Below are 15,608 nucleotides of genomic sequence, written 5' to 3'. Positions count from 1 at the left end.
TTAAAGAACCACAGGTGGTCCAAATTTTTCTGGAGTCGCTCACTACGGCGTGCCTCATAATCAGATCGTTGTTTTGGCACGTAAAAACCCATAATTTAAAAAGCAGTTTTGAGGAAGAGAAAACAGGTTGAGGAGATGTATATGAAGATGATAGAATGAAAGGCATGTATATCATACCTTATGAACTCAAGCAGGCGAGGTGTCCACTTGTCACCGCACCGTTTCAAAGGGGATGCGAATAAATCATCATCATCGAAGCGCGAAATAGTAGTCCCGCAGCAGTACACGCCTCAGGCATAACTCGTTCCGAAGGTGCCAATACTTTCTGTCGGTATAATGATTCAATGCTCACGCATTACCATTGACAGTCATCGGGAGGTAGGCGCTGCCCCAATTTTTCAATGCTGTAAAAACATGCTATTGGAATTTCCGCTTATATATGCTTTGCCCATATAACGATGACAATGTTTCTCATCAGCTGGCACTGCAGCGTGCTTCTTTCCGAAAGCGGTCAGAATAGAAAGCCCGTATATACGAAGCTTACTGCACTTTGTCGCTGTGTAACGTAGGCGTCACTCGATTTATCACAAGACACGTATACGACAAGAAGCCACGGGAGCAGAACAGTGCCAAATGTTGTGCCGCGTCGCACTTGTCCCATCTGCAAATTCCTCCGAAATAAGCAGTTTCATGCTCTAGTCTCACTGGTTCGGGTTTTTGAGGCTATTGTGGCACTGAGCGACTCAAAAATACTGTGTACCTAGCTTGCGGGATCACTTCGTCACGCTTGGCGAGTGGTAAACACAGTTACCGGTAGCCCGCGTTCCAACGCAATCGCACGTAAAATCGCACGCGCGGTTGCTCCAGCGGGAAAGGAGGCGACCATCACCATTTGAATCGGCCCACTAGAGTAGCAATCGGCGCTGGTGTCGCGGGCGAGAAGTTGAGGTTGCTTCGTCTAAAACGAAGATCTCACACAAAGTCGCTTGCGTGTGATCTCTGCTAAACTGCTCGTTCGTTCGGGGTCAGATATCAAACAAATAAAACATTGCGTGGTGCATGCATTTTAACGCCGCATTTAGGTGAATTATTTCTTGTTTTGTTCAGGATTAATCAGAATACACGTCACCTTTCGTTGTCTAGCAGAAAGTGGAGAAAATGCGGGAACGGAACCACAGTGTCGTATTTTGTTATAGCGGCGAAACATGGCGAATGACTTGTTTTACCCGTAGCCTATAGTTTCACCTTGACAATTTAACACGGCGCTACGGTTTCGTTAGAGCAAATTTTAACAATTTTACGAGGCACTGCAGTCAGCAGCGTGTACAGGCATGTAATACACGGGACCGCTGGGTATTAAAACGTGCCCACTAGGATATTCGAGTGCGAACAAGCCAGCGGTCTATCCAGAAGAATCATGCACAGTACGCGTTCCGCCTATATCGAAATATCGCACCATTGGTCTGCGAAGTAGCCGCTGAGCTAGGGACAGCTATGTGAAGTTGGGGGCTCCCGGCCCCTGTAGCCTAGGTATGAAGTTGGAGCCTTCTAGGTAACGTTTATAGCACATAAAAATCGTTATCATTTTCGTGATTGAATATTCGTGCAAGGCACCCCAGGTGTTCGGACACGTGCTAACATACAAGATATGAGCGCTAGTTTTTATTTATAATCGGAGTCAGGGAGCTACATTCAAGACTTCAAGCAAAATTATTTCGCCAAGGATTGCGCGGTCATTCTAGCCTTTAAGCCCGTTTCACATGGTGCGATTTTGTCTGCGAATTCGCACGTGCGAATTCGCAGCTGCGGAAAATAGGCCGCCGGACCCTTCGTGCGTGCGTTTTTTTGATGTTCGGCGTGCTGAACTTCTGTGCGAAAAACGCAGATGCGTTGGTAGCTACTGTAGCGGTGGAAACAGACGACCAATAGGAGGCGGCTCGCTCATACGTTATCGCCAGTCAGAATGCTTAACGAGTATGCGAAAAACGCAGCTGCCGTAGATCCATGTGAAACGGGATTGCGAATTTCGCATCTGCGGAAATCGTAGCTGCGAAAAACGCACTGCAAAAACGCACCATGTGAAACGGGCTTTACGCGGCATTTAACCCCGATTTAAGCGACATTTGTGACCATTAGAAGCCATTTATTCGACGCGCAACATGACAACGACCTAATTAGGAATGAAAATATTTCTTAACAGAGCAAATAAAATTGACAGAATTGGTAGCGTATAAACTTATACTCGGCCAAGAGGCACAGTCGGTATCGCAGCGCGATGGTCACCGAACGGCGCTTACGGCCCCGCGGCATAACAAACAAATCATTGAGGCTGACACAAAATTTACGTTTAAAAATTAAGTGTAACAAATAATTATCGTCGAAGGCACAGTAATTCATTCGCGAAAATGTCTTCTTGAATGAAAGTATGCCTTTCGAATCACCCTTTTCCTGTGCCTCACGTGGAGCTGTCCTGCAATGCTCAGCATGTGAAGCATATCTCGGCATACCCTTTACTATCAAAATAACAAGCTTCGTTTCTTCGCTACACAGGAAGCGGAGAAGAAGAAAAATCGAGAGAGCTCTTGCTGGAAGCCACGCCCGGTGATTGCTTGCAGGACAAACCTAAAAGCGACTAAAATGTCATTGCATCAAGGATATAAGAACCGTTGAATTATTGCATCCTTTCCATTCGGTATTTACACGTTATACATTGGGAATCGTTACTATACACGGGAAATCCTCGTAGAAATGTGGTCCCTGCAGCTTCGTCAGCAGTTCAGTGCCGTGTGTCGAGGTCGTCGTCGCCGCAGCCACCGTGCGGGGCGTCCCAATCAAGTGGCGCGGCCACTCTATCACACAGCCGCGACCCACGGCAAGCTGGGCCGCGGACATTCGCCCCCCCCCCCCCCCTCCTGTTCCAGCAGGCCCCTCCCCTCCTCCCCCAGCCTGCAAGCGCATCCTTTTTCTCGGACCTCCGATTGCGAGCGACGGCACTGGGCTGCTATCATCTATCGCAGCGTGCGGTTGCTGAGCGAGGGGCCACGCAGTCCCGCGCGCTTCCACTGTCGCGGCGGCGTTCTCGCTCCAGACGCGGATCACGGCGCCGGGAGCCCGGGTGCATCCCTCCTCGCAACAAGATCGGCGGGAGAGGATTCCGTCTCGCGATATCCGCCTATCATCCCCGCTGCGGCGGCGGTAATGTTTCGGCACTCCCGATGCGTGGCCCCGTTTTGCGTTTCCGCCTGGCACGTGGAATGCTGCCAGTGTGAAGATCCTGCAGAATCTTGGAGTGCTAGTACGTTTATCGTACCGGTTGTGGAGCGGCGGCGAACGAAAAAAGAAAACGCTATCATTGTGTGCGAGCGGCCCCACCCACGGGCGGCTTCACGTACGGCATCAGCAGGACTACCTCCGCGGAGGTAAGGCGCCTTCAGTACTTGCAGTGGTCAGAGAAGGGTGCAAGAGGAGGGGGGGGGTGGAGATGAGGCTGTTTCGGATGATTTCTACATCGCTATATGCTTGCTTTCAAACACAGCGATGTCCTCGCGTTTTTTGCGAGTGCATAGTAGCCATAACTGAATAGAACAAATATGCTCACATATCGGGCCTCAGATCTGTGCAAACCTCAGAACTCTGATCCGGTGAGAACAAACAGTTATCCGTAGTAGTTTAGCCGCGTTAAAGCTTTCTGTGTTTTCAGAAAACAGGTAAGCATGGCACGTATTCACGAAACGCTCTTACTCTAGAATTGTTCGGAAGAAAAACTTCCAGCCAAATCTGACTCTGGACACAATATTAGCGAAGGTGAACGTACGGCCAATAGCAAGTATTACTTTTGACCGAGGGGCCAAATTCAAATAGCCTTCCATGCGTAAGCGCTGTACAATTGGCCGAACACTTTCGCTAATAATGCGTCCAGCATCAGGATTGCCTGAAAGTTTATCTTACGAATAATTCTGGCATTAGACGTTTTTTGTGAATGTGAGACGTGTATGTGTGAGATGAGTTATGCCGAATAAGAATGCACTATGAGAAGCGCATTTCTTAATCTATTTAACTCTGGGGACGAAATAAGCAGTCATTGCGAGTGCACCAAAAAGAAGAAAAAAAAAACACGAAACGAATCAAGCGGCACTTCTCGCTAAACACAATGAACTTGATATGCTTGTCATTAGCTTTGCATTGCGTAAAGTTCGAACGCACATGAAGGCAACAAAAAACGCTAGGGATATATTCGCAAAGCTTTTCGTACGTAAGGGCTTTTTGCCATTGCCCGATCACCTTCGATAATGTGTCCAACATCGAGATTGGCTAGCAGTTACTCTTACGAAAACTGAACGCGAGACCATTTTTTTTGTGAATAATGGCCCAGGGCGCTACAAAAATTACGAAATGTCGGTATAACAAGGCCAGATGAACAAACGATTGGCACAGAACCGTGACAAAGGAGGCACACCGTTGATTGATTAAAACGTTGTGATTACTATCTGTTATGCAGTCGTTGCGTTGATAGCGAAGATATATGCATGAGGTGGGCATAACAGCCAGTATCGCACTCTCCTCCCAGTCTTGCTGATAATGCGCTGCTGTGCGCGTGGTCTTACGGTAGAACTATTCGAAAGAGGAAACACCTGCCAGTCATTATGTAGAGCATAATTTTAGCGAAGGTGGTCGTCGAATGGCAAACAATGATGACTTGAGGGCTGCTTGGGCAAAGAATGAGCAGTAAAAAAATTAAAGCATATATTCTGGAGTTTTACATGCCAAAACCACGATCTGATTATACGGCGCGCCGTAGTAGGGGATTCCGGTGATCTCGGATTAATTTTAACCACCTGGGGTTCTTTAACGCGCACGTAAATTTATGCACATGAGCGTTTTTGCATTACTACTTCCAACAGAACGTGGCCGCCGTCACCGCGTTCGAAGCCGCAACCTCGAGTTCAGCATGGCAATGCCGTAGCCACTAAGTCCGCACGGTGGTTAAAGAGTGAGTGGAAAGAAAATTGGGCTAATCATGGCACACCATGAGAGCTTCACATGCGAAATTACGCAATGAAGTGGTTCTTTCAAGTTAGCCGGTGGTTGGATCGGTTCTACTAATGACGTCACCGCCTTGGGACGACACTTGTGAAAATGGCGCGTTCAGAAGTCAAACACAACAGCTCGTGCGACGTATATAAAGGCGGCGAACGGTAATTTGAAGGCAGTATTCGCTATGCCGTTACTTTAAGCTCGTCTCTGATATATGTCGTGTACTATTTTTTTTTTGTGGAGGAGAGCCTTTACCGCGGGAAATACAGGAATGGGCATACGCTGCGATACCACTGCATAGAACCTTGAGCAACGGAAGATTAGCCTGGCTCCGACAGACGCAGACTGGAGGGTAAGCTTCAGCTCGAGGCCAACTCTGATGTCCCTATTCAAATGCATGTAAAATGCGGAAATTGGTTTAGGAGACCACGGCTCAACCGATATAAATAAAATGTGTTTCATTCGACAGATGAAGGTAAATTCTAGCAAATTTAGGGAACATAATTTTGATTCACAGGCCCAATTTTGTTTTAACGAAAATTGCGTCAGATCGGTATTTCTAAAAAAAAAAAGAAAGGGCAGGGGCGCAAAGTTTACAAATCCGTAACTTTGCAGCTAAAACAGATGTTGCAGTTATGTAAACTGCATATGTTAGAGCATTTAGAGCGGACAACTTTTATATATAAGGTTACAGTTCACATGAAGTCGTTACAATGATTGCGAGGATTCTGCAAAAGTCTCACTCACAAATTAGTGATATATATCAGAGTGGTGTATAACAGATGAATTTTGTTTGCTATAGAAGTACTATTAGGTGAAGTTTACAGAATGGTGATATTGATTTTTGTTGTTTAGACACAGAGTTGTAAACTTGGTCGCTGAGTTCTTTTGCAATTTTGAAATTTTCAGGATTTGTTTTGAATTTGACGGCCTACATGAAAAATTTCCATCCTGATTTGAAATTTTTCTTCTAAATTCAACAAAGCTCATCAAAAGGGGTGCAGTGGTTGCCCAGAAAAATTATTTCTCCGTTCCCATGCGCTTAGATAGCAGCCCCCGAGCTAAAGCTAATTCCGCTTACGGCACGGCGCTGCATTCGGGTACCGCTTGGTGGCTTATGCCACCATCCTCTTTTAGAGGCGACGTTCACATCATTATCATCGTCATCATTAGAAGTGTCCCTGATACAGTCGATTAAACATTCGTCGAAAGTGCTGGTTGGCCATGAGTCCAACACCTGTACCTTGTCGTGAGTGAGACTGACTAAATAATAGTGGTTCTTTTCTTCTTCTAAAATGCGTAGCACGCGTAAAAGTAAATATAATAATTTAAAGCATTTTTATTGGCTTGAAATTGAGAGCAAGAATGCGCGCTGTAGTTGACCTCTAGCTGCGGTATCACTGCGGCACAACAGACGTAACACGCACGCCGTTTAAACAATCGAGCGCGCCTGTAACGACCCCATTTGACGTGGTGTGTCGCTTAGTATGAACAGGCACTCACCATTAAACAAACCTTGACAAGTTTATGATGTAGCGCCTTCTGCTTAACAAAGTGTTCACCGAGCCAGTCCGATCGGACCTACGGACTAGCTCTGAACTACGGAGCAACGACACCATGGGCACAGGATGCATAAACACAGGGGCGTACACCAAACCTTCCATCCTGCATGCGCACACAGAAGAGGCTATACACAGCCGAGCTCTATCCGCTTTCTTTGGCACTTATTAAATTCCTTATATTGGTGCGCACTAAAGGCGAATACTAAAAAAAGGTGGTGGCAAAGGAGAAAGACGAAGGGAAGCAGAGGCTTATGGTGCGAGGTTTCTGTGCAAACTATGGGGTTGCCTAGTGTTGTTTTATCGTGGTGTCATCTCGCTGTAGGAATATGTACAATCTGTACTACAAAAATACCCGGTCGCCACCTGAGAATAGCTCCCTTTGTACTTACTGCAGTTATCGGCAGCTATATTTTTTATACTGTTTATTCAATAAACTTGCAGCCTGGGTAAATTGGCTGCTAGTGCTTTTGGATGTGTATTTAGTTGCTTATCAGATAATTTGCCTGATTTTGAAGCAACTAGCTATACAGTTCTGAAAACTATGGATGATATCTTCTGTAACAAGTTCGATAGAACACTAACGCGAAGTTTTCAACGTGCTCTACGAGTAACTTGAGGAAGCTTCAGTACATTTTACGCACTCTACGGAGAGCTGGTTACGTATGTTGGACATCCGGCACCGTGAAGGCTAATGTACCTCACCGTTCAGTAGCTGTAACGCTGTTGTGTTGATTGAATGCTGCAACTCTCAATCCCGGAGTGTCAATGTGCTCGCCGAATCGAATTGGGCCTCGTTCGATTCCTCGTGCACAACCTTAGAATACGTAGCAGCGCATCTCCCCAGAACAATGTACGCAAGCGTTATTATCAGAATTACGGAAAATAAGTAGGGCAGTCTATTCTACTGTGGCTTGTATCACCGTTAATATCCTCTCCAGCCTATATTCTCCTACCTCTATTGTATGCAGTGGCTTTCATAGCATTTTAAAATGCATACGTTCCATGAGATTCCAGCGGCATGCAAGCGGTAACTCACGCAGTGACCTATGCATATGTAGTTGCCGTACACATGCCTGATACACTGGCACACAGGAAACCACTGTAGAAGCACTATCACAGAAGCAAATCTCATCAAGTACGGCTTTTAAGAACACCACCGAAATTATCCACCTATTGAGTTTCCTCGTTAAGGATTTCGCTGTTTTTCAGCTAATTATCTGGTTGACTGACTATGGAGACACCGTAGTGCAAGGCGTCAGGTTATTGTAGAGATTTTGGGGTTGCATGCTTAGAGTACTCCGAAAGCTCGGTGCCTGAGCGTTTTTGCACCCTATTCTAGTTGGAATGTGGCTGCATCTGCGGAAAATCGAACCCACGACCTCTTTAACTACTATCTGCTAATTTTAGTCGGTTTATTTAAATACTGATTTTTATTTACAAGACGTAGTTAGGACCATGAAACAAGGTATAGCATGAATTGTGGAAGTAAACCGGAACACAGAAGTATGCATTAGACAACAAACGCGGATAGCTAATATCTTTCCTGAGATAAAGCTGTAGAGCCAATACACATAAGTTAATGTAATGCCAATACACTTAAGTTAAGCTTTATTTGAGTAGCGGAATGAGCATCAAGGCAAGGGAAGGGCGGCAGAGGATTGGACGGAGTGGCGCTATTTGTAAATTTGCAGGTACACCGCACAGGAGAGTTCCAGAACAGGCTTTTGTCCTGCATTACACGTAAATGAGATGACAATTGCGATGAAGATGATGACGATGAGTACAACAATAAATACAGGGCATAACCAGTGTTACCATGCTTCCAAGGATGTTTTTGTCGTTCTTTTTTGTTTCTTTGCATCTAGAAGAGCTGTGCAATCACAATACTTACACGTTTTACAGCGAATCTGTCAATAGCTAGGATCCGGTATTTCATAGCGTCCGCGCGGAAGAACTCTCCCCTAAAAAAGGTAGCGTAGCTTGCACTGGAGGCGCAATGTTAGAGACAGCGGAGCTGATGGGCACCTAGATAGTCATTGCTTTTGTGCTAGGCTAAGCACTACCAAGTCATCCCCAGCATTTTCCGGAATTTATTGATTATCGATCGATCATCGATTAGTTATTGACTGGCTGTCGATAGGCTATCGATGAGTGACTAAGCTTAAGTAGTCCCAACCATGCTTAGCTAGACTTAGCCAGGCTCAGCTTCGCTAGTTCACAGGAGTATGTGCCATTGCGCTTGGACCCTTTCTGCACTACCGCCAGGATGGGCCCACATTTTCTGTTCGCGAATCACGGACTAACGGCCGGCTTAAACAGCTCAGCTGTTAAAAGTGAGAGTGAAAGAGCCGACAACAAAAGCAAACGCATATCGCCGCTCACGTCGCAGCTCGGTTTAACAGTCACCTGTGTCTAAAACGATGGGTCTTTGTGAATGTATGACGTAGGGCGCGACGTAGTGGGCGCCTGATAAGGCGACCAAGGGGGCGCCCTTCAGGCTGTTGGCGCCCTTCTGCGCAATTGCACGAACGCGCTCGTGCCACTGCTCACGCGTTCGTCGTCGTCGTCTTCTTCTTCCACAGGCGGCTCCGTTGCTGCTCACCTTTTCAGCGTAGAATCTCATTTCTCTTCTGTCGTCGTAATGGGGAGGCCGCGTTTACGGGGGTATGAGCCATTGCATAAGGCGGTATGTCCGTTTTACGTGACGGCCAGATTTAATAACGGAGATGATACGCGCATGTGTGTGCGTACTTATTGTCACGATGACCACCGATCAGAACAATGAATGTGTTGGTATCTTTGTTCAAAATTCTGTGTCACCTCTGTGTCGTGCGCTTTACAGCTTCGCTGGTCATCCACTTTCACAGAGTGGAATGTCCCATTAATTATTTGTCTATGGCAGTGTCATACGATGTCGACATTAGCGCTACTGTTCCTGTCAACATTTCCTGCTTCACTGTATAGGTGATAAGGCTCATAATTTACGTGCAGGTGCAACTAATGTAGAGCTTTAGCCATGCCATAGCAATGTACAGAAAAAAACAACCTGGCCGTAAGGCTATTATTTCCGTTCAATGACATGAAAAAGAGGCGGAATTCTAAAATATTTCGTTCGAAAGTACTTTTTGCCATTTTGCGAAAAGTGTCTGGCGTATATATTCAATAGAAACAAAAAAGTAAAACATGAAAAAGAAAAAGAAAGGAAGAACCAGTGACAAGTTCCGTTCTCCAATTTTGTTCAAGAACGGTTATTACGGCAGAACGTGAGCGAATTTTGGTGAGACACGGGTCGAATTCCCAGTTTCTTGCTAGTAAATGTTGTGTGCCATTGGCCGATTGTCTTCGCTAATATTACATGGTCTAGTATCACGATTTGCTACAATTTGCTTTTATGAGTAATTCTAGCTTAAGGGCTTATTCTGATTACGGGCTTATTTTGTAATACGAGTATAACAAGTTATTTTTATTTTTGTGTCAGCAAACGTACATTCCGCTCCAAATTCGATTTTCGGGTCGCATATGCCCGCTAACTCTAGCATACATTTTCTGCCGCCAAAGCTTGTAGCGTTTGCCGCCATCTTTATATACTCGTCCGTGTGTAACGTCGCTAAAGATTCATAGTCCGTATATTTGCAACCAGCGCATTGTTGGCAACATCATGACCCTAAAAGACCACTGGTCGCCACAGCCGTGATCTAGAGTACTATAGAACTGCGCTTCCGTAAGTAAGTATTCTTTCCTCGAGAGGGAACACATTAAACTACGTGGTTGTCTCTTGCTCCTTTCAGCTAGCGCCTGCATTTTAGGCGAAATCACATCGCATGTCGGCTTCAGCCTGCCACCGGCTTCTCAAGGGAATGGAGAGGAAGCAGCGTGGGGCCTCACATCATGGTGCCTTGCGCGTTTTGTGCCTGGCCTACCTGCTGGCCGTTCCAGCGGGAGTAACGGGCCGTGAAGTAGCGGGAAGTGAGGACAATGGCTGGGCGGATAACGGATCCGGCGGAAGTTCCAACGCTGCCATACCCGATGGAGCGACGTCTCTCGCTTTCGTTTTGGACGTGAGCGGCTCGATGCATCGGCACCTCCAGCAAGTCGCCGATGGTTTGCAGAGGATACTGAACGCGACGCTTTCACAGGGCGAGGCGCTCTTCCACAACTATGTGCTGGTGCCTTTCCACGACCCTGGTGAGCACCGCCACTTCTCGTCTTCTGTTTTTTTTATTAATGCAAACGTGTCTTCAATGAGGAAAATGTAGAGCTAGGAACAGGGTCGTGAATACATTGTTCTAATCGTCATTAGCGAGTCAACGCATGTAACGACATTAGGCGAAATGGTATAATGGTATATCTTTGGTATAAGTGAAACCAAAGCCGTATTGATAAAGTGTAGTGAACACGCTGTCAATAACATCGTGTTTGCATTCATCTCAAGTCAAAACTTTTACGTCATGGTTTTTTTACCGAGTTTTTTTCTTATCAGTGAATGGCAAGCAGTTGCAATATTGAGTGAGATCTATGTAGCAGATATTGCATAGAACTATTACGTTCCTAACAAAATAACACCCTTGTGGCTGCGACTTCGGTCTCAAGCCGCTTACTCCCTTTTCCTCTTTTTCGATTACAATGTCCATTGCTAAGGCAGAACTGACCTTTTTCTAACGACAAAAGAGATAAATTGTTTAATGGAGAGAGAGGATGCAAGCTGTTATAACGACACGACGTCTTGCTTTCAACGTAGGACATGAACACTCCGTCTTGTCACCTCTCCTTTCTTCCAAAAACTTCGAGCTCCTTGCATTATGTCATGACATAAACTTCTAGTGCTATGACAGAACCTACCGCAAAAAACTCAAGTACGTAAACTGTGCAAACATTTAGATGCCTCAAAGCAGACAACACACAGAGAGCGGGACATGCACAAGCATGTCCTGTTCTCTGCTCGTGTTCTCTGCTTCGCGCCTTTGAAAATAATGTACAGCAAAGCGCACCAGCTTTCCCAGCAACATTTTCGTTAAAAAAAGTGCGTAAGAATAATGTGATTCGTCGTATGGTTAGCCGTACTAACAATTAATTCAACCTATTTTCTTTTATTTTTTATTGACTTATTCAAGGCATATTTACGAGAAATATGCCTGAGGAGACTCGCGATAGGCTGCAGTTGCCTGAATAGGCCGGGCCACTGTTACAGCTGTAACAGTGGGACGAAAAAAAACCGCACAAAACAACCATTAAATTGTGTATGCAACATATATAACAAGAAAAAAAATGAAACATTTTATAAACAGAATTACAATTCAGAAAAAAATGGTTAACCTCTTGTAACTACAATTTGAAAGACACAGAGTAAGAGTTCTTTTTTTTTCGGTGGACTTGGTGCAAGGCACATCCATAAAAAATTAGCAAAAGGCGTCAAATAAATGCAGGCAGCCCTAATTGATGTGGCTACCGTAGCAGTGAATTCGCGCATCTGTAAGTTATCCAACGGGTAAAGTAGTAGTTTCACCGTCTTATTGAAACTGCTTAGACGTGTCAATAATTAACACTTCTGGGGTTACGGGCTAATGATGTAAAAATGAAGTATTTCGAAAGGTAGCTGCTGCTCTGCATACCTTGTTCCGCAATGTGTTTTTCCGATGAAGGTTCTCTTGACATCGTGTCCGGTAAATTTATGCCAATATTCAGCTTTAAAGGATGGTCTGCCTCTCTGTTATTGCTGTGAAACCTCTAACATCAATTTGTGTTAATGAACTTTCGTTATTGGGAGTATTCCATAATTGCTGTAATGTGTTGTAGCGTGCTCAGTACGTGCCAGATATGCTACTGCACATATAGCTCTGTTTTGAAGTATTTGAAGAGAAACTAAGTTTGTGTGCATTGTTTCCGACCACACCAATTAGGGAGAAACCCGTGAATTGGGAGTCTATTCACTCAGAGTGCATATTACGCTTCACATTTAGTGGAAGAAGATATGGCTACCAGATTTAAACACTAGTAGCACGAGACATTTCCATGTTTAGAGCGTTTATTTGCTTGACCAGAACAGATATTATTCAAATATGAATCCCAGAAATCTGACCAATGATGACTGTTGAGTAGTGACATTTTGAATTTCTAAATGAAGCCCTGTAGGTGTTTTCGTTCATTCCAGCTTAAGAAGTATGTGCTGTGTTCGCTTTCTATTTAACTGGAGCGTATTTCAATTGAACCACAAACCTAAATCTTTTTGCAAGGTATTAGCTCGTTCAAACAGAAGATGTAGTTCTGGCTCTGAAATAAAATTGTCAGGTAGGCTGTATTGGGGACGCAGCGTCAGTAGGGCACGTGAGACTTCTCGTGCATCCTTCTGAGGCTGTATGGGCACTGGAGTACAGGAATTACGTAATCAAATACACAGGTGACATCTATTTATGCACTACAAAGCTTTTATGTGCTTAACTTGCAATCAATCCGCCTCCTAACAGCCCATCGCTGAGCGACGCTTGCCTGCGTTCACGGTCTTTCGCAGTTGTTGGTCCGACGCTGGTGACGCGTGATCCGGCCCACTTCGAACAGCGTCTGCGTGCCCTGACGCTTCGCGGAGGTGGTGACTGCCCTGAAATGGCGCTCACCGCACTGCGTGAGGCTCTGCGGCTCGCCCTGCGTGGCTCTCACGTGTACCTCTTCACAGATGCCCGTGCCAAGGACTATCACCTCCTCGATGCTGTCCTGGCACTGGTGCAGAGAAAGGAGGCGCAGGCGAGTACCCCACGTTGGAAGTGTGCAACGATCATCCCACTTCTCTAAAGAGTGCTGGAGTGGTGCGCTCACTAGTGCATTTGCGCCACCTATACCGTGGGCCGCTGGTTCGAGACGACTTGGCCGGTATAATGCAAGGATTCCTTTCAGTCGATGCTATTCCTTACTTATCACTCGGCGCTCACGTCCGGTCGATTCTGGCGATAACGTAGGCGGAGTGTCCATCGCACCAATGCTGAAGCGCTGGGAGGAAAAGAAGTGGAATGTAATTGTTACATTGCCGGTGAGATGGGCTGGCTGCCACTAATTGTGCTTTTCGCTGGGCAACTGACTATCACTGCTCCCCTTTATCAACGATACCCTTCTATACGGTATGTGGGCAATCAGCAGTCACCAAAGTGCAAAGTAGTGGCGTGCCTTATCGTATCGTGGGGCCTATCGCTCACTTCGAAAGCTTTTTTTTTGTTTTTGCTACTCATACATGTATAACAGCGCGAGCAACGGTGGTGTGCCAAAAAGGTACCGCTCGTTGAGAAAGTAATTTTCTCTACAAAGCAACCTCCACGAGACGGTACAAGCACCATCTGCCACTAGTGCACCGCTCTAAACAACTCTACTGGTGGCTCTACTAAAGCCAGTCGGCTCAGTGGTTCAAGCGCAATCTGCTTACCAGGCCGCTTGAATGGGCGTTAAGTGGTCTGCTGAACCGACGGAATTTAAACTCGATGGGCTTCGTGTCGCGGTAATTAGCACCCTGTCCCCAGCGGGTCATACTGGTGCATTGTAAATGAGAAATTTGAAACAACTTCTTTAATTGCCGCATGAAACCATAAATGCAAATGCTAATACCGGAGCCAAAATTTCTGCTATTAAAGTCAATAAACATCGCTATATACGTGTACATTCTAAGATCAACTGAATTTGCACGTATCCGGCATGATATTCCAATGGATTTCATGCCATAAAATTAACCACTTCGTCGCGACTGTTGGCATTACTAGACCACTGTTCTAGGCCTGCATTTATGAGTTTAAAAACTATAATAAGTACAGAAAATAAGGGTAGTATATTTCTGACCACTAGAATATTTGTTGCAATGGTTAAGCCTTGCATGCCAAGAGTAAGATGTGCTCCTACTTTATTCTTAATAATGCTTTGCGGTCGTTTTGGCATAACATTAATCAGAAGTTTAATATCGAGTTTATCAACCAAAACCAATTTCGATGGGTCGACATACTCGGAGGATTAATGCATGTCATGCACTACCGCAATGACACTGGCAATTTTTTTGCCTAGGAACGTCCTTAAGAAAAATCAAAGATTTCCACCACCCGACTCTTAAAAGATTTGTGGAATGCAGCGCTTTCGCGAACATGTCCAGGTGTGTTAGCGAGACTCATTTCACCCATTGCACCCTTCATATTGTTACGGGGATAACGGGGGGTCCAGTGGGTCAACAGCAATCTGCCAATAACCTGAGCGAAGGTCAATAGACGAGAAATATTGGGCGCCGTGAAGACAGTCGAGTGCGTCGTCGATACGGGGCAAGGGATAGACATCCTTTTTCGTGATCTTGTTGAGGTGTCGATAATCAACACAAAATCGCCCGGTGTTGTCCTCTTTCTTGACCAACACAAGAGGAGCGGCCCAAGGATTCGAGGACGGTTCGATGATGTTCTTGGTCACCATTTTATCGACTTCCTTTTGGATTATGGCGCGTTCCGCTGCGGAAACGCGATAAGGGCGCCGGCATCACCGGTGTGGATGGAGTGCTGAACAACTGTTGTCTGGCCTAAAGGGCGATTTTCGAGATCAAAGATATCGGAATACGACAGCAAGACCCGGCGAAGATCTTCTGCTTGCGTATGCGGGAGGTCGGCTGATATCATTTTCTCGAAATTGGCACATAGCGACGAGGTGGCTGTGTGAGAGCCGGAAACAGTTAGAGGGCTGTCGACAGCTAACACAGAAATCGCGCATTCCTGCAATGACGACACGGTGGCAAGCGCGATACCAGCAGGTAGCGCGTGGGTAGAAAGACCAAAGTTCAAAAGCGGCAGGCAGGTTTTGTTGTCGCGTACGGTAACTACAGTGTGCGGGAGAATGATAGAGTGCATCAGGACCACGTCGAGAATCGGGGAAACAACGTATTCACCATCGCACACAGGAGGAGAGGGACTTACTGGGACGTACGTGGAGGCTTGCGGTGACAGGTGGAGGAACTCGACAGAACATAAGCGACTGGTAGTGTCCGATAGTACGTGGGCGTCAAGAGGG

At 45.9% G+C, this 15,608-nt stretch overlaps 1 protein-coding gene across 1 annotated transcript; it reads left to right on the top strand.

The window, feature by feature from the left end:
- The first annotated feature begins 3,232 nt into the window (after positions 1-3,232).
- On the top strand, positions 3,233-13,379 carry LOC125943322 (hemicentin-1-like). The gene is made up of 3 exons (XM_049662426.1): positions 3,233-3,419; positions 10,385-10,781; positions 13,102-13,379. The coding sequence occupies exons 2-3, from the start codon at positions 10,418-10,420 to the stop codon at positions 13,377-13,379; spliced, it is 642 nt and encodes a 213-aa protein (XP_049518383.1). The 5' UTR covers positions 3,233-3,419; positions 10,385-10,417.
- The last annotated feature ends 2,229 nt before the right edge of the window (positions 13,380-15,608 follow it).

The sequence above is a fragment of the Dermacentor silvarum genome, chromosome 1 (genome assembly GCF_013339745.2).
Source record: "Dermacentor silvarum isolate Dsil-2018 chromosome 1, BIME_Dsil_1.4, whole genome shotgun sequence".
In the NCBI taxonomy this organism is placed as follows: Eukaryota; Metazoa; Arthropoda; class Arachnida; order Ixodida; family Ixodidae; genus Dermacentor; species Dermacentor silvarum.
This window is presented reverse-complemented; position numbering and strand designations above follow the sequence as displayed.